The sequence below is a fragment of the Octodon degus genome, unplaced genomic scaffold (genome assembly GCF_000260255.1).
Source record: "Octodon degus isolate 3935 unplaced genomic scaffold, OctDeg1.0 scaffold00051, whole genome shotgun sequence".
NCBI lineage: Eukaryota > Metazoa > Chordata > Mammalia > Rodentia > Octodontidae > Octodon > Octodon degus.
In genome coordinates, this window is record NW_004524627.1 from 2269889 (window position 1) to 2290516 (window position 20628).

Genomic DNA, 20628 nt, shown 5'->3' on the forward strand with positions numbered 1-20628 from the left:
TTAAGTCTTACAGCTAGAATTAAAAAAAAAATTTGTATTAATTCATTTCAGTCTGCAGCATTCAAGGAATGTCAAAGGAAAAGTTGTGTCTCTATTTTTGTGATAAAGGTAAAATACTCTAGGAACTGTCATTAGATTCTCAAACCTTCTATGTGATGGTCAGGAGGTAAGGAAAGGCAAACTCCAGTTTTCCTCGCATTTCAGAGCATGCAGTCACACTTGACCGGCATTTTCTATGTAGATTTTTCTCTGTTATAGCAAGGTAATTACCAGGGAAAGAGAAATAAGTCAAGTTTTATTAGTTTTTTATGATGGTATTACATTTGACAGCAATGTTTTTGTTCCAATGTGAATAATTTTCAAGTTTGTCTTTTTTTCTAAGAAGTAGTTGTTGTTTAGCAAAGGCCTGCTGATACCCTGGGCATTTTTTAAAAACAGGGTAAGCATAACTGGCTACAGAGCTTTATAAAGTTCATATTATAGATTTTATGCTAGATATACATAGCAAGCAGATCTGAATCAGATATCATGCCTACATGCTTAATTTCAATCTCCTTTTTGGAGGTTTATTTATGGGGTTGACCATGTGGTTTGGGTTTTTTTGAGACAAGGTCCACTATGTAGTTCATGCAAGCATTGACATCACCGTGTAGTTCACTGTGCCTCCAACTCAGGGCAGTCCTCCTGCCTCAGCTTCCTACGTGCTGTGATAATGGGCCACCACACCTGGCCCATTTCAGATTTTTTCTCCTGCAGTCAGTCACACCACACCCCCTTATCAAGAGATGAGCTTACCTTCAGCTTGCATGCCTCATAGGGCTGGAAATGGTGCAATCTCCTCGACAAATACAGAGCTGGAAGACATGCCTTTGCAAGAGTAGTTTGTGAATATGAAACTTGTCATTGTTCAGGTGAAACCCAGTAAGAAGCTGCCAAGCAGCAGAGAGAGAACAGAGCCTAGCAGAGAAGCTTGGGAAATACTGGTCAGCTAAGCAATGTGGCGTGCAGTGTGGAAGTGGAAGGCCAGACATTTGTTGTGCTGCTTGTTGTGTTGACCAAATTCAACAGCCTAAGTATAGTTTTGCTGCTCTGTTATGCAATTTTAGATTCAGGTAGCCAAGAGCCAATTAAGCCATTTTAAATAATGGAAGGTGCATTACAAAGATAGGTTGAAATGAAGGACGCTGAAAAGCTAGTTGCCATACAACTAAGTTTCAACAGATTTTGCAAAGATTCAATAGACAGGTCACTTAACAGCATAAATTCATCACTGGTATCCTACCTCCCAGAATCAGCTCACTTATTTTTACATCTTAGTTCTTCTACTGCTGTTGCTGCTAATTTCTTTATATTCCTCTCTCCTCCTTTTCAGTAAATTGAAGTTATTTCTCTGCCTTTGTTGCCCATTGTACAACCACTTTCATTCATTCCTTATAGTTTATGAACTTTTCTAAGAAAAGGGGATTGATGGGTTATATATGTGGCTGACCAGTATGGTACATAGGAGAAGAACTTTCCTGCAGTCAACCAAAAAAGGAGAACTTTCCTGCCAGTCAACCACACCTGCCTTGGTCCTACTCATCTGTTACTGGTAGGAAAGAAAAAGTATTTTGTATCTTTCAAGATCCAAATGATTATGGTAGGGAAGACATTTTTCTTCCACTTACTGTTTAAGGTTTTTAGAAGAATCACTGAAAACTTATTTTCCTTAGTATTTTTTTCCATTTGTATTACAGCTTCTCTGTGAAAGAGAAACTTTTGCTAGGCATGGATCTCATGTGATTCCACTTTAAAAGTAAATTTTATTTAACTTCTTTCCTTGAAGAAAAATTTTGAAAAAGAGGAAAACTTACTGCCAGGGAGATAGCTCACCAACACAAGTGCCTGCCTAGCAAGCTCAGGGTCGTGAGTTAGATTCCTGGTACCGAGAAACAAAAAAAGAAAGAAAGAAAGGAAGAAAAGAAAAACTGAAACAGCAAATATGAATTTCTGATAAGCATATCCTTGTAATTAAATAACTGTTTTTTAGGTTTGTATCCTCTGCTAGATATAAACTCTGAGCAGAGATCCGATTTCTCATTTACTGCTTTTCTCCAGATTCTGGGCGTAGAATAGCACATATCAGGCAGCGCAATGAATTGCACAGTGCAGTTGAATGCATTAGAACAAGAAAATGTGTTTTGGCTTCCAAGATGATCTTCATAAATGAAAAAATACATAGAAAGATTTTGTTCAATAGGAGAATTATAGCATTTGAAAGAATAGGTTATCAGTACATGACCTAGCATCTAATTAAAGGCACCATCTTCAATTTTCTCAAATTTGCATGCAAATGAGAATTATGTGCACATATTGGTTCTTGCCCACATATTTTCATAGAGTTATGAGTACAGTGGTATTTTACTAAGGCAGAGAGCAACAAAACTGATATAACCAAAACTTAATAGCAGAGATGAGAGCTTGATGTAGTGGTTGTTTAAAAACAATTATGCAGATCAAGTTGGTTGTCTCAGGTACTATAAAAAAGCTATAGTGTAAAAGCTATAATTTTGTTAAGTATTGTTACAGTAATAAACACAGTGTTGGATATAAATGTAGATATGCTCTGGGTTGTCAGAAAATTTTACTTTTCTTAGTATATATTGTTTATATTTTAGTTTTCATATATGCTAGCTAATCATCTGTTACCTGTGTGCTGTGGGGGTTCTGTTTAGATTGCTGTTTCTAGCTTTCTGTAACAGCATCTATAGTAGAAATTTTCTAGATTGTGCAGTCTCATCATATGAATCCTTAACATTGCTTTCATTGTACTTAGATGCCCATTACACTGACGTAGAATACAGAACTCATTTTTCTACAAAACAATCATGATTTATTTCCAACTAGGATGATTTCACCAAATAATCACAGCTGGAATCAGTTGTGCTTTTCCAAACTTCTTTATCAATAAGTAAAGAGAATTTAAAACATCTATAACTAAGGCTAATTAGCAAATCTTGGAATTTACTACAGTTTAAAATTAGCCAGATTCCACTAATTTTTACTCTTATTTCAATCCATTAATGCATAATGGATCTATTGAAATTGGGCAAATAAAAGTTTACCTGTACAGTATTTGCTCTAAGTTCTCTAAATTGCATGTTACTTGAATAATCCACACGTATACAAACCTTTTCTTTATGCATACTGCCCTGTTTGAAATGTTCTCTCCTCCTCCTCCCCTCCCCTCCCGTGTCCTCTCCCCCACCCCTTCTTCTTCTTTTTCCCTTTTTTTTCCCTTTTTTTTTTTTGAATGTTCTTGCCCTGATAGCAAATATCTTCTTAGAACCAATTCTAGGGGGCCGGGGAGACAGCTCAGTAGAATAAGTGCTTGCAAGCGCAAGGGTCTGAGTTCAGTCCCTTATTCCACAAAAAAAAAAAGAAAGAAAAAAGAAAAAAGAAACAATTCTAGTTACTCCCCTGGCAAACCTTCCCAGCTCCACAGAGGAGTTAGTCTGACCTCACTACAGGTCAAGACACTCACTGTGGTTTATTACTATGTATCCTATCATGTGTGCTGCTTAATAGCTTATAGCTTCTGTATTGCCTCTCCTAGATTGAGTCCTTTGGGTTTAGGAATTCAGCAATTTACAGAAAAATTATAATAAAAGTTTGTTAAAAGATTATGAAGAGTGGGATATAAGGGGCTTGCCTCAGTTCTGACAAAGTCAGTTTTCTACTGTGACTGAAAAATGAGTAGTCTTAAAATTGGATACCAGGGGCTGGAGAGATGGCTCAGTGGTCTAAAGCACCTACTTAGAACAAGCTTGGCAAAGCATCAGGGACCGCGGTTCAATCCCCCAGCACCACATGCCAGCCAGCCCCGCCCCCTGGTGGGCTGAGCTGGCCACACACACTCTCTCTCTCTCTCTCTCTCTCTCTCTCTCTCTCTCTCTCTCAAATAATAAAAAAATAAAAAATAAATAAAAAAATTAAAAAAAAAGAAAATTGGATACCAGGCAACTCAAATGCTACAGTAAATTTAAGGAATATTCAGAGAATTTTGATTTAACATTGGCTGATCCTGAAATAGATCATTAAAAATTATTTTAGAGCAGCTGTAGAAAACTCCATATAATTAAGAATAAGCTGTATGTATCCAAAATATGAAAGTCCTTGCCTTATCAATATGTTGGTCTTAACTGTTCTCAAAATGATACACCAACAGCCTCTGCAGTTTAATGGAACAAGAGATTTCTGAGTTGCTTCAGTAATCATTGAGATAAAGTTTCAGACATCTGAGAACTCATCTGTGCTCTCTGACTTAGTTTCATACTTTGACAAGTCACTTCTCTGAGGTTTCATTTTTCTACCTATAAAAATGTAGTAAGGTGTAATAAATCGTATTTCTTCCTTGGTTACCCATCTAATTCTTGAAGGGAATTTTTAAAACATAAAAGTACTATGGCAGTTCTATTGAATTAGATTCAAATTGGGTCTTCAGAATCAAACTAGATAGAGATTTACCCAGATAATTCTGATGAGCCCGTTTTAAACAACTGAGTGCTAAATGATTTCATAATTGCCTTTCAGTTTCATTTTTTAAAATTTGAGTTGCTCAAAGATGCTCCACAGATATCATGTTTTCTATAAAATATGTTTTAGGTATTTTGGAGAAAGAAAATATGTCCATGAAGCAGTATGCCTGTGAAGCAAGGAATAATTATACAAACTATCAAAACCTAATGGCAGTCTACTGTATAGAAATAATTTCCAGATGAGAAGGATCTCTGGGGGATTGAAATAGAAAGGACTCCAGAAGAATCCTTGAACTAGACTACTCTGCATGAAGGACAGCCTTCAGAGTAGATAGAAGACAAGCATTAATGATAGGGAAAAAAAGACATTTCTTGAGCAGAGAATCCTAAAATGTCTACAGAAAAATATGTATAGTATTCTGAGAGATTGATTATGAGTCTATTTCCCTGGCTTGATAAACTTTATATGAATTGCTCAGTAAGGAATATCTGGGGCCAGGGAGATAGCTTAGTAGAATAAACACTTGCGTGGCAAGCTCAGGGTCCTGAGTTTAATCCCCGGTACCACAATAAAAGGAAAAGGAAATATTTTTTGAATCACTTGGATAAATTTTAGGATAATTCTCTAATTCAAACTTTAACATATTTCTCATTAGAGGTAGAAGCAGAACTTTAGATAAACAGCTTTTTTGGCTTATCCTACACCATATTTTGTGTGATTTATATTTGCAAAAGTAAATGTCCCAGAATCAAGAGTCAAAAGTTATATATAGGGCCAGGGTGATGGCTCATCTGTCTATACACCTGCCTGGCAAGTGCGAGGACCTATGTTGAATCCCTGGTACCATGTGCTGTGCCGGCCCTGTGCTGAGCCGGCCACCAAAACCAGGTGTGGTTAGGAATTCAGCAGTGGTTGTTGTATTGCATACTGTTGTCTTCAAAGTGGTTGTTTAGATTACTAGATATAAGCATGTAAACTTGGTCAGAAATATTAAGAATTAACTATTCCTTTCAAAAAACCAATAGAAACTAGTTTAAAAAAAAAAAAAAAAAAAACAGGTGTGGTGACACAAGCCTGTAATCCCAGCACTGGGGAGGTTGAGACAGAAGGATCACTGGGAGTCTGAGCTGTGCAGTGAGACCCTGTACCAGAGAAATAAAAATAAAAGACACTGGGGAGGTTGAGACAGAAGGATCACTGGGAGTCTGAGCTGTGCAGTGAGACCCTGTACCAGAGAAATAAAAATAAAAGATTTTTTAAAAGTTACATACAAAGTTAAATGTATAACATACAGTATACTCAATAATATAATAGTTAACACATCTAAGAAAAATATTGACATTTAAATGTTTAGCATCAAAGCAGTAACTTGCTTTTGGTTCTCTCCAGCTTCTTTGCAAGTCTGAATAGTTCAGGAGTAAGGTAGAAGAGGGGTCTTTCTTTAAGGAAGTTATAAAACTTCATTTTTTTCTCTGATAACATTAAAATAAGTTTTACATTATGAAATAAAAAAGGAGAGAAGTAAGATCTCTGACAAATTAGCTTGTTAAATATAATAAAAATAAGTTGTCATTTCCTGAATGAAAGTTCTATAGTTTGCATGGTAGGTTATGTGGTTTCTCTTTAAGTTTACCTTCTATTTCTTTATAATACTCTTTCTTCAAATTTTCACCGAGATTTCTATTATTTCTTTTACTTTAATTGCATGACTCAATTCTCCAACTATCCCTCTATCATACACATACATACACATATATGAGAATGCAGAAAAATACATCCACATGTAAATTCTCAACACAGCTGGAGGGAAATTATTTGGGAAGTGACAATTAAGTTAGAGGAATTATATAATTGATATATATATCACACACATACATACACACACATAGTTGTTCCTTGGGTGTCTATAAATCTTTTCGGTATGCAAAGATAGCCCTCTTGTGTTTTGAGACTCAAATTCTTTCTGTTTTTTCTGCTTAGGCAAGCACAGAAACCAGTGTTCAATTCCTGGGACCACAAGCCACGCGGGCTACTGAGGCTGGGCATGGTGGTACGCACCTGTTATCCCAGCGCTGGAGAGGCTGAAAACAGGAGGATTACTATGAGTCTGAGCTACATAGTGAGACCCTGTGCCAAATACATTTATTTTTATTTTTTTATTTGCCAAATACATTTTAAAAAAGAAAAAACTTTTAGTTTTTCAAGCTTACATAAGATATATGTTCCTCTCATTGTAGTGTAGGGGAGCATTCTTTTTTGTGTATGTGAAGTTTCAGGACAGGGTCTCACTGCACAGATCTGACTCGTAATGATTCTCCTGTTTTCAGCCTACCAAGCCCTGGGATTACAGGTACTTCACCACCAAACCCAGTCTTAATCACTGTCTCAGCTTACCCCAGGGGCATGGCCGTCACAGCATGCTGGGAATCGATCCCCAGCTGCTGTGCTCTGCTGAAGCAGGTGCTTTAGTCCACTGAGCTATCTGGCTGTCCCTGTAGGACATTCTGAACAAAGAAAACCTTCAGTTTTACAGTTACAAGCCTGCCTCCTTTTCATATGCCTGCTAATATTGCATAAATAAGTAAATATAATGCTTTTGGTCTTATTTTCATTCTATTCCTTCATTTTTCTTTTTTTTTTTTTATATATATTTAGTGTGTCTACAGAGTCTCACTACACAGGTCGGACTTGTAGTGATCCTCCTGTTTTCAGCCTTCCAAGCACTGGGATTACAGGAGTGTGCCATTGCACCCAGTCTCCATCACTATCTCAGCATGCTGGGAGCTTAGGGGGCACAGTGCACCAGGGATTGAACCCCAGCCCTTGTGTTTGCCTAAGCAGGCGCTTTAATCCCCTGAGCTATCTGGCCGGCCCCATTTTCTTCCTTCCCGCAGAAATTTTATCAGTTCTCTAAATGATTATGCTAATAGATAATAGACTTCAAAAGTAAGTGTTGTTAAAAGGACTTCAGAGGGTGTACATCAGAGATTTGGACAAAATATGAACTGAATTCTAAAACCTGACAGTACAGGTGAAAATACACATATGAGAACAGTGAGTTAACTGGAGAAAGAGCAAAGGTGGTAGCAAAAGCAATAGCAGAAAGGGCAAAAAGAAAAAATTCTGGGACTATTTGAAAGGTAGATGTTGATATAGAAAAGAAAGACCTTTTTTCTTTTAATTATTCCATATAGATTAGTTGACTATAAATACAGCACCACATAGTTAAGAAACACTTGTATTCCCAGAAGTTTTGTGAAACCAGCATTACTTTATTCAAAAATAAAAGCAAACCTACATATTAGGTAGAGTCAGTTTGCATAAAATAAGTGAGTGAAATAATAAGCAACTACTATTCTAGAAAGAAGAAACTCCACACCTTCTAGAACCCATATCCTGGTGCACTTGGTTTTTTTGTTTCTTGTTTTGTCTTTTTGAAGAGAGTGTGTGTGTGTGTGTGTGTGTGTGTGTGTGTGTGTGTGTGTGTGATTTTTTTTTCAGTTCATTTTCCTTTTAGTACGTGTGTGCAGTACACATGTTTGCATTACTTGTGTGGAGTTTGTGCACGAACACAACACAGCTTAATGCTTTCTTCATCTCCTTTCCCTCCCTCTTCCTCCTCTCCTTTCCTCCATTTCTTCTGGACCCTTCCCATTGGAGAATATCTATCTCCTTAGTTCCCATTGTATGTCTTGTGTTTTGGTCTTTGTTTATATTTTGGGTTTCTTATGTGAGAAAAGCCAGGCAATATTAAGCTTCTATGTCTGATTTGTTTTACTTTACAACATTATGGTCTCAAGGTGCTTCTGTTTTCTACAGATGACTCAAGTGTAGAGTGGTACTGCATTTATAGTAGAGTGACACTGCATTGTATATAAATACTGTGTCTCTTGTCCCTTCATCTGTTAAGTACATGTGAAGGGAGATTAGTAAATGTCCACTTCCAGAGCATGGGCCCTGAAATATTGAATCATAAACCCTGGAGACCCAACTATTTATAACAGAAGTACATTGAACTTCCTTTATGTTCATGACCTTACCAGCTATGCATATTAAATGTTATTTAACAGGAGGTGAGCAAGGTACAAGGGAAACCTTTTCACCTCTACATACTTTAGATAATTATATATTTGAGATATAACTCGAAGTATCCCTCAGTAAGGACAATCACTGAACCTAACAATAACATTATGTACTACTGTTTAAAAAAAATCACATGTGGCTATGGGCTTGAGATTGCAATGTCAAATTACTTTCATGGGTATCGTATCATTTATAGCCTTCAATATCTTTTTTATGTGTTTTGAATCACAGCTTTTTTGCAAATCTGCAACACAATTGTAACCATAATTGTCTTTATATGTAGCATCATGTCCATAATTATCCACAAGCTAATTTTTTTCATTCTTCAGAATTTTGAATTCTGCATAATCTGTACTTATTAATATCTTAATGGAATGATCCTTCCTGGTCATCTGTTTTTATTTCAGCTTTAATCTTTAGTCTTGTAAAGCCTTCAGGATTTATTTGCCCAGGATATATTTCACAAGCTCAAAATACCTTCAACGTTTCTGTTTTCATTGTCTTGATATATTTATATACTTAAAATATAAAAGTCTTAAAAATCTTTATCATATTTTCTTTAATCTCTCCCACGTATATGAGTTGTCTCTTCTACAGTATCAATCAATTACTTTTCTACCTCTACATTTCCTCATTGTAAGTGGAGATGATTTTATGTGCCTTGTTCTATTAACATGAAAGAATGCATGTAAATCACATAACATATTGGTACGTAGATTGCATTATTCAATAAATATTTGATGCTTATTACTATTATTAATTCTGACATGAATATTTTAAATTCATGTATACTTAATCTACTTTTCTCAAAACAGGTTTTTTTTTCCCTTTACACTGAACATCATTAAATAGCTTTGTTTTATATTTGCATAATTCAGTTGAGTAAAGAACATATTTTCCTTGAACTCTTTGATGAAGTTAATTGGGCTCCAGAGTCCCTTGAAACTACCAGTGAAGTAAGAGGATTCTTTTAAATTTGATTTAATTACCCTCCAAGCCATAGTTCAGAAGAAATTTTATTCCAGTGATAATATTGAATTCATTTTATATACTGAATAAAAATTAACTTCAGTTCCTCCCCAGTTCCTAGGAAGAGCGAGGTGCCAGTAGGGTGCAGCAGTCTGCACTTCAGGCAGCTTTGCGTGGGCAGGCTGTGCCTCAGAAGTTGCTTCATAGACTGTTAGGAAAACATCTGTGGGAATCAAGGCAGTTTTTACTAACGAATAACATGAAATGCTCTGTATTAATTCTATCACGTTGGTTCCCAGCTGTCTCTAAGACTTCTTTAAACGTCTTATAGAGATAATGTGGGATGCTTTAATGAGAAAATAATAGTAATTAAAAATGTAAGTCCTGAGTTCCAATTTGGGCTTTAATTTTTATATTCAATAGCTGAAGCTCTGACTGTACAGTTAGATAAATCTGGGTTTAACTCTTTGATCTCCTCACTATGTGACTTAGAGTTAGGTTTTTCATCTGCTCTAACGTATTTTTGGGTGGAGGGAGACAGACTAAATAAGGAGTTATCTAGTACTTCTATCTTTTACCAATGTATTAAACTTTATTAAGCCTGTTTCTGCCACTATAAACTTCAAAATTTAAATGCAATGGGTTCTCAACACAAATTAATGACTTCACCAAACTTCATCTATACCAGCCATGCTTGCACTTATTCAGTAGCAATGTATTGCATTATATTTTTCATTAAGTCTTCATATACCTCTGTTTCATGTATTTGTTTTTCTTACAGTATTCTGTAAGGTACTTGTATATAAGGGTCCTTAAAAATACATCATTTATATCTCCAAAATGCAATGCACATAGTAGGTGCTCATCATATACTTATTAATTGAATCTGTATACTGAGAAACACTTCTTATCAATAAATGCAGGGAACTGTTGAATAGTCAATAAAGTGAAGAGTACTAGTTTGCCAAAATACACAAATCCAGAGGGTATAATGTATGTATGATGCCAACCCCAGATTTTTCAGGTTGTTCTACATAGCTAAAGTAATTTGTAGAAAGACAGTTATTCCAGAAACCTGATTCTGAGCTGGCTGCCATTCAAATTGAAAATAAATACATATATTAGAAGAGCATAGTATGGATATATAAAGTGTTTTCCATTGTCTCCTAATTCATATGTTTGGTTATTTCAAGAAGTTATTAATAGCAGTAAAAAATTAATGACCTTTAGTATGGATGAGTAAAGAAGAACAGCTAGAAATGAAAGGTGTACTTTGGATGTTTGATGGTAAGCAAGCACATACAGCAGAAACTCCCAGGATGTACAGTGTATGGCAATCCTGTATTCACTTGAACATCTTTTAATGTACAGATTTCATCTGTAGGGAAAGGTAACACAATCTTGAAGTTTAAAAAATAGAAAAATAATGTATAAATATTCTGGTGACAGCTCTTAATATGTGTCATTAACAAAATTTGGTACTTTCTCATGCTGAGCGCCATCTTTGGAAATAGCGTATAAAGTTCTAAAGATTTGAAATGATTGCTAGAAAAGGCAACATTGTTTATCCCCTTTTTAGGTAGAGAATACAGTGCTAAATCTTGTAATTATATTGTAAAAATTGAAATTGGATCTTAAGGGTTATTTTTTCCATATTATTGTATTTCATTGTGGTGTATTGGAAAGTGATCTGGACTTTGAGTGAGAAGATGTGATTTGGACCATGGCACTTAAAAACTCTGTAACTTCAGGCAAGTCTTTTAATCTTCTCTGAGCCTCAGTTTTCCTCATCTTTCAAATAAAGACCATAATATTTATCATAAGTAAGAAAAGTTATGATAAACTGTTTTAGAAATGTAAGATAATTGTGAAATCCCATTGCAGTCTTGAGCTGTTACCTGGGACAAATCCTCAACATAGAGCTGTACCAATAAATAGCCTTTAACCCCTGGGATAGACCATTTGGCAAGCAGCATGTTTTTATGTAATAATATAATACAAACGTAACCCTGCGCCGCAAATATATATATATATATATATATATATATATATATATATATACACACACACACACATATATATTTAACTTCTCTCTTCCACTTTAGAAAAGTACAAGGCAATATCAATGGGAATATACTTCTGCCTAGAAAAAATATGGTGTAACCCTTTTTTCTGCTAACAGTATAACTATCTAATATTAGTAAAATACAAGTCTTCCGAGCAGTTCATCTATTGAGAATTTCTTTTTAAATCAACAGTTGATAATTTCAGAAATAAATTACAGGGACTTTACATCTACAGTAATTTGATATAGAAAAATGCAGAACCTAAACTCACGCTTTTGCTCTGCACGCCCCAAGCCTCAAGCCCAGGGAATGCCCTTCCAAGTCTCAGTCAGCATATGCTCCAGAGGTTGCCGGAGGGTCCTTTCCATGTGCAAGCACAGCTTTCGGACTCAGTCGGGAGCCCTACAGCATTCAGCCAAAGCAGAGAAGGTGTGGAAAGTGCCTCCGGTCCAAATGCTTCTTTGTTCTTCATAACCTCACGTACCAGCTTTTTTTGTTCTTTTCACCCAGCCCTCCTATCTGTGTTTCTGACCACTTCTAATTATTACTAGTCTTGTCATCAAAATCCTTAACCCCATGTGAACCCTTCTGTGCTGGCTGTGTAGAGAAGTGGCCTTAGCAGTACCAGGCTTGACAGTTACTACCCTGGGCAGCTACAGATACAGAGCTTTCTGTTTTTCAAGATCTTTTTTTCATTCTTCATAAAGGTTTAAATTTCTTTAGGTCTTTAAAAATAACTATTTATTTCAGACTTAAAAACTTTTCTTGCTTCAGTAATCTTCTTTCATGAAAGAAATAGCGTCAGGACTTCTGACTAAAGATAACTGACTAGCAACCATAATGTACTTGTTCCTAGCATTCCTGCTTAACACTTGTGAGTATGAAGGCTAAAAATAATGACAATGATCACAATCTAAAGAATGAATCAGGGACTCCTCCTAACTACAAGGGCAATGAAACAGGAGTGAAAATTCAGCCAACACCTGGCTCTGCAGAGTTAGCAAGCCCTTTCTTCCCATCTGTTGCCCCCTCCCTTTTTGGATACCAGAATAAAGTCTGAGCAGCTGCCTTTTAGCCACATAAGTGATTTCTGTGAGACAGAGTGACATTATATAACCATAAGATTGCCTTAATTTCTTCCCCATTTTGAGAAGGTGAAGTAAGAATAGTGCACAAAAAATTCTTTTCATCTGAAGATCTCAATGAAGTACTTACCCTACTCACAACTGGAAAAAGATGTATTCCTTTGAGAGCACCATGTATATTATTTTTTAAAAAGCAACATCAGAAACAGGTGCAGTAGTCAAGTAATTGACAAGATAAAGAGCACCAACTATTATTTTTTATATATCTAAAAAGAATGAACAAGCATTGATATAGTCTAATAGTCACCCAGTGACCGAATCCAGAATTCACCTAACCTGATCCTTCAAGCATTTCATTTTTTATTTTATTTTATTTTCTGTATTTAGGACAAGGTCTTCAGGGTCTCACTATGTAGATCAGACTTGTAGTGATTCTCCTGTTTTCAGCCTTCCACGCGCGGGGATTATAGGCGCGTGCCACCATGCCGGGTCTCACTCTCTTGTCTCAGAGCTCCCCAGGGGCAGGGCCGGTGGCATGCCAGGGATTGAATCCTGGCCACTGCGCTCTGCCTTAGCAGGCACTTTAGGCTGCTGAGCTGTCAGGCCGGCCCCTTCTAGCATTATAGATGAAACTTTATATCCTGAATTTTATAACATGATACTTACATCTTTTTTGTATATTATTTCTATCTCAGATATACTTTTTGAATCCTGATCTTTTTCTTGAGATCCAGAACCAGATACGAATGCTACATTTACCACTTCAGTCTGTCCAAACATCATCTCTGCCTCCAGAACTGTTTCTTTCTCTTCTTTCCATTTTCTCTTAAGACAGAAGCATCCTCACGGTCGTCACCAGTAGAAACTTTGGAATCGTTTGGCACTCATCCCACATCCTTCTCTTCATATCTTGATCTTGATTATGTCATTTAATTTGGTCCCTATTACTTTTCTGTTTCTACTGCTGCCATCTCACTTTATATACTCGGCATATTTTCAAACCATCAGCTAGCCTCCTAATGTATATCTAAATAGCTGGTCATTCTCCTTCCTAATCCAGCACTTGTTTCGGAATGCCAGAATTACCATCGTAAGGGGTGTGCCTTCTACAGTGCTGCTTCATCAAAATCCACTGAGAGTTAATGAGAAAGAAGGAAAGGTTAATATACATTCCTTATTTTCTTTCTTTTTTTTTTTCCTGTTTTTAGGACAGGGTCTACAGTGTCTATAAAGTCTCACTACACAGATTGAACTCATAGTAATTCTCCTGTTTTCAGCTTTCCATGTGCTGGGATTACAGGTGTTTGCCACCATGCCCAGTCTCAGTTGCCATCTCAGCACACCTCTGGGCCAGGGTCAGCAGCATGCTGGGGATCGGACCCCAGCTGCTGCACTCTGCCTGAGCAAGCACTTTAGTCTGCTGAGCTATCAGGCCGGCCCTTAATATACATTCCTTCTGCAAGATACAGATAAATGAAATAAAATATATTTGTGATCCCAACACCAAGATTATCAAAGGCCAGAGGTTTAATGTGTGAGCTTAGGGAAGGATGACAGGACTCATACTTTATAAGTGGATTTTTCATGCATCACTCTATTATACTTAATTTCCCCAGATATCTCTGTCCTTCAGATAAAAGAAACCATGACTGAATCATTCCACTTCGTGCAACAGCCCTCTGTGGACAGTGCTTGAGCACAGTGTTCAGTAGTTCTTTCTTGATTGTGAAAGAATATTCTTCATTGAATGCTGATTGAAACTAACTTGGGGGGGCTGAGTTTGAGAAATTTTTCTACAAAAACTTGCATGAATTTTAAAAAAACTTATTAATGAACTTTTAAAGCATCACTCAGCAAGACAAGGCTAACATTTTTCCTGAGATTCTGGATATGAGATAGACAGTTTGTCTTAAAGAGAAAACTGGTATGAGAAAGTCTTGTTATTGTTCACTATATACAGGAGTGTGCCTTGGACTCGGGGACAGTGGATCAGGACAGTTCAGGGTGTCTGCTGGCCCTGCCCTGCCTTAGCTCTCTGTGCGTGCAGTACGCAGCCTGTGCCCATTGGCCCCTGCCACTGCCCTGGGTCAGGCTGAGCACACAGAGATGCACGTCTAAGTGAGCTGGCCACAGTGTAGGGGTCGTTCTTAGGCAGGCCACGACTGGCTGCATAGATGACGTCAGGCAGAAGGCAGTAGTCGTGCCTAAGGCACCTCGTGCTCCACCAGGAAGCAAGCTGAGAAGCACAAAGAAGAGGACTCTTACTGGTTTTTAGTGTGCTCGATAGCTTTTTTTTTTTAACTACAATAACATTCATTTCTCTGATAACCATTATTTTGAGCCAACATCAAGCACAGTAGGAGGCATAAATCTATAAGAACTGTTACACTTTTAGGTTTCCCATCAAAATTATTAGACAGGTAAATGTGAGAAGAGAAAGATATGTTAGACCCAGGTGGACAAAAATGAGAGACAAATCCTGTGAGTGAGAACATAAATACAGGACATTCATACTGAAACATGTATTGGATAGATGTTTAATATAATAAAAATAAATTATATAATATAAACTGTATAATAAAAATACATGAAACCTGAATGATTGCCTAGTGAATTAAAGTTCATATTTTTCTAAGAAACAGTTTAACAAAATATTTTTGACATTTTTTTTGTGCTCTAAGTCTTTCATTATCTTGAATGTATCATTGTAAACAAGTTTTATAACTTATTTTTATGAAAGGGAGCCTAGAGTGGGGAGATAGCTCAGTGGCATAAGCGCCTGCCTGGCAAGCGCAAGATCCTGAGTTTGAACCCCAGTACCAAAGAAAAAAAAAAAAAAGAAAGGAAGAAAAAAAGGACCTAATATGAAAGATTAGTAAGTACTAAATTAGTTTTATCCATTATTGCAGAACAATTAATAAAATGTGTTCAGTTTGATACTGAAAATATTTGAGATATAAACAAATGATAGTTATAAGTAGTTTTAATATTTGTTTAGAAAAACCTCTAGAGTAAAGAGATAGCATACTAAGAATTCTTAATCTATTTTCATATTAGGAATGTAGTTACAGAGATCCCTTTACTCTGTAAAGATAGCAACACCTAAATGTACAACTTTTAACTAACTTCTCTACCTCTCAAATGTTAGGAAATTATAAAATTATCATAAGAGATCATATGACTACTTTGCCTCTATAGAAGTGTATTTTAAGCAGTAATTAAAATGTCACTGCTGTATATCTTAGTACATTCCTTGGAAAACAAAAACGATTTCTCAGTTTTAGGTTCTGATTTCTCCCACTCTAATTACAGTTTAAAATCCATTTATGATTGAGATTTGTTTTTTATTAACCTTTATTCTTCAGTTAGCTTTGACTTCAGGGTAAGCTTATAATTAAGCGTAGAAGATATTGACAAGTTCCCTTGCAAGTAAATGTCTCTCTGTTTTACCATCAGTGTTGCTAAGGTTCATGAGGATGGGTTAAAAGTGATGGTACTGCTCTAACAAGGGTTCTCGCTGCTTTGTAGAGATGATTTCCCTTTTAGTACTTCAGTCATTATTTTTCTGGAAAAACTAAAACAGTATCTGACTGTATCCTGATAATTGCTGTCTTTTAACAATTCCATAAAAATAGGTATATAGATAATTATTCTGTTTGTATTACCTAACTTTTAGTTTATAACTTGTAATTGTATAACTAATATACTATAATTATGTATCATTTTCTATATTTTACTTCACGTATTGCTAATGTATATATATTTTATACAATATTCTTTAAATATGTTTACATTTAGAATATAGTATCATTCATAGAGTGGTAGCACTGTAAACAACTTCGGAAATTATCCACAGCAGGTGTTCTTTTCAATAATGAGGAAACCGAGGTTCAGAAAGACAAAACAATATTTGCCTAGAATATTATAATTTAAACATTCAAATATTTAACTTAGTAGTTTGAGCACTTATCTAACAATATGGTTTTTCAGCTGAGTAACCATTAATTTCAGTTTTCCTTTTTTTTTTTTTTGAAAGGAAGAGTTAATGTTTAATTATTTGACCAATCTTGCATACCTATATCTAGTAATCTGAGCAACAAATTTGACAATAGCAATATCTAATACCATGACCATTGTTAATTTTCTATTCTCATGTTAAAATTCTGAACCATTTGTTTCTTTTTCCATAATTTTATTGAGAAACAAATAGCAATGAGACAGTTTCAAACCAAATTGGTAGGACAGTTTCAATAATTAACACATTGCATACATTCTTCCTAGTGGTTAATTGCTGTACAGACTCTTTTAGAATATTTTGCTGAGTTAACACACCTATAATATTCAAATAACAGAACTAAACAATTTCATTTTTCCTTTAATGTTAAAAGTTAGTGTCTCTGCTTTGCAAAGTTGTCTTACAGGATCAAGACTCAGAAGAGACATGTCAGATGTTGCAGGAAGATACACATGTCAAACAGGCTTAATGTTTAAGTTGATTTCCAACTTAGAGTTAAATAGATTGCTACTCCTCAATTAAATCTTTGCTCAGGGAAGTTCAGAAATAATAATTACCTTTTTCTTTTAGTTTTATATGTAAAGCTTCTGTTTGTATATTCATGTTTCATCAGAATTTATTACCAATTTTATTTATACATATAGATGCATTTTGACTATTCAAAATAAGGAAATTGTAAACTGCAGCAACAAAAGACCAAGTGATTATATAACTTCTATGTAAGCAGTTTTAAGTTTTATAAATTCAATGAGAAAATAATTTCCTTTTTGGTTCCTGGGAATCAGACTCAAGACCTTAAACTTGGCAGATGAACACTGTGCCACTGAACTGTATGACATTCAAATTCAAATTTTTTTTTCAGTTCACCTTATTTCTTCAACATTACCATTGTAAGTGCTGATTTAATTATGGCTGTAATCCGCAGTGCTAGAGTTGTGTATAGCAGCACTGTAATTCAAGTTATCACATCTTCACCTCTAACCTTTTTCTTATCATAAACCTAACCTCATTATAGGAACAAGTTTCAAAATATTGCCCTAGTAAAAAATTAAAACTTAAATGAATTAATATAATTTTTTTGTTACTTGTACTTGCATATTGTGTTTTTCCTTATGTTCAGTACATAATAATTTTCTTTCTTTTTCAGCTTTTTAATTAAATGAAGCCAAGTGGGATTTGCATAAAGTGAATATTTACCATGAAGATACTGTTCCTGACATACCATTTTGAATTCTTGGTTCTTTTTGGGTTTTTTGGGTTTTTTTGTTCCTTGTGATAAGCTAGTTTATTCTTGTATACATTTTTTAAACTGTGGGTTTTCTTAGTCAGTTTAATTTATAGAAATGGATAGTAACATTCAGTAATCTGCGAAGGAAACATCAAAATGTTTTTTCAAGCATACTATATTCAGTGTATGCCATAGGATTGGAATAAATGATAATGTAACTGTGAATTCATGTTTAGAATTGTTCACTCATTAGTAAAGGAGACCACAATGTTAGTAAAGGAAACCTATGGAATGTATGTTAAAGAATAATTAGTATTGTACAGGGGTAAGGCGTATGCATGAAAATATGTCATGTATGGGAAATTATACTTACTGCAGTTCAGTTATAAAGGACATGTACTGTTACAAATAGCGTTTTGTTCTTATTGATCCTAACTAGATCAAGTTGTGTAGGACAAATTGCTGGATGAATGATGCCTGTGATGTGGGTACCTCACCTAGAAAAAGAAAAAGTCTTCCTGGGTCCAGTGTGAGGCAGATGCGCACTTACCCAACATGCCTTCACAGCGTTAGACAGTGGAAGCCGCACACGACAGCTGTGGGTCAGGACTGTCATGATTGGAGGTGTCATCTCAGTCTGTAGACTCCGAACAGCAAACCTAACACGCTGTGGCTATTTTCCTTTATTTCTGGAAACACTGGGCCATTAAAAGCTCTTTCCCTGCATCCACGTAAAAGGTTAGTTTTATGAAATGAGTAAGTGATTCAGTGAAGCTTTCCTGAAATAGGAATATATTCTTGAATCATATTCAAGATACATATTTGAATATATTCTTGAAATAGAAATATGAGGAATATATTCATATAGCTATAGGAGTATAACAATTATGTTTATATTCTGGTTTATAAAATGCACTTTACATACATAATGGTGTCATTCAGAACAACTTTGTAAATAAAAAAGAAATCTAAAATTTTTCCTGGTAGTAGAAGTTGAATGCCAAAACTAAAAGTAGAACTCAGGCTTTCAAACTTTAAAACATATATTCTGAGTAAAATTCAAAGATTGATTTAGGAAAAATAATTCTTCATTCAGTGTAATTTTTCCTTTTTTTTTTTTTCGACTTATCTAATTTCATTATGATCTGAATAATAGATAAATGAACATTCCGTGCATTGGCTGTCTCAACTGCATAGGCTCGAATGGGAGCCAGGTGGATAGGCACTGAGATCACTTGTTTTGTGCCTATGAATTTCAGTGAAGAATAGAAAATATAAAGGCCTTTTGGGGCATGTTTGTGAGGCTGTATCTGAAGGCAGTGTATATGCTAGCAGGGTGAAAGCGATTTTTTTTTTGGTGGAAACAGAGATTTAACTAGGGCCCTTGCGCTTGCCAAGGAAGCGCTTATTCTACTGAGCCATCTCCCAGGCCCCTCCCTTTTTTAAAAGGTTTTTCTGTTTGATTTTTTTGTTTGTTTGTTTGTTTGTTTTGGTGGCTCCAGCTGCCTGAAGGGCAGGTCTGGTAAGGCAGGTGGAGCTGGGGATCGAACCACAGTATCCTGCTCCTGACTGCCTTTGCATGTGCAGGCACTTAAACAGCTGAGCTAAGATGCAGGCCCCCCTGAAGGCGATCATTTTAAAACATAATACTATTCAGTGAAAATTACCTAGTAACTCAAAACTGTATTAACCTTAACATGTATTTCCAAAGTAATTATTAAATACACTAATTTGCCTAGTACCTATTCAGATTAGGAAGTTCGGATTGAAATGGATTTATGTAAAACCAGTTGGCATGTAAAATTCTGTGTTTGATGCACTTCGTTTGTACTTCCTAAACCAGTGAGAAGTCTTAGTCCATTTATCTTTTATTGTTCCTAAAGTTTAGTTAGAACTCTAGGAAGTACGACTCAGGTTTGAAAGTATATGTTATTAAGACACATATTTTGTTTTGTTTTCTTAAATTTCAAAAATACCTTTCAGTGTAATAAGCGGTTGAGTGACTGGTTGGCAAAGTACATTGACACACGTTGGCAAAACATACTCCACAAAGATTAACAGTATTTAATCATGATCAAAGTCAGGTGATTCTCAGATTTTATGACCAGGATAGTAAGTAGCTCCTTATCCTACATTAGTAAAAATTTCCCAGCCTACATTTTATAGTTTTCTCTGAACATGAAAAGTAATTCCAATGATAGCAATATACTTTTAAAAATTTCATAGTTTTATAAACTATAAGTTCTCTACAAACAGTTGTAGTAACAAAAGTGGCTAGTGGGAAGTGAACTGTCTCAACATAAATCACTGCTGGGAAGAGCTGTAGCAAATCCCAAAGGGTAGTTCAGATAATGTCTTGTGTAGAGGCTGCCAGCCTTCCCCCAGTGCCGCTGGACTCAGGTCCTTGCCCCAGGCGCCACCCTTGAGGAGCCAGCCCCCTCGCCCGAGCGTCCCCCACCCAGGCACACGGTCCTGCTACATTACTCAACTGACCTAGGAATGAATGAGGATGAAAAAGAGGCATGACACAGCTAGTGTGATATGCAGGTATCAGGGTGCTCTTGCCTAGTGTGGGCACAGCAGCCCTGAGCCCCTGGCTCAGCTACCTTTTATTCACCCACACACTGTACAAGCAATTAAAGTAACAGAATATCCATCTGTCCT

General features: G+C 35.9%; 1 protein-coding gene across 3 annotated transcripts in view; it reads left to right on the top strand.

The window, feature by feature from the left end:
* Tusc3 (tumor suppressor candidate 3) overlaps window positions 1-18669 on the top strand; it is a 256150-nt gene extending 237481 nt beyond the window's left edge. The window contains exons 9-10 of one of the 3 annotated variants that reach the window (XM_023717312.1): window positions 11257-11321; window positions 17884-18669. In XM_023717312.1, coding sequence (XP_023573080.1) covers window positions 11257-11275 — 19 coding nt within the window. In that variant the 3' untranslated portion in view covers window positions 11276-11321; window positions 17884-18669. The remainder of the gene's footprint in view (window positions 1-11256; window positions 11322-17883) is intronic. The other 2 variants (XM_004633050.2, XM_004633051.2) reach the window with 2 other exon arrangements.
* Window positions 18670-20628: the final 1959 nt, after the last annotated feature.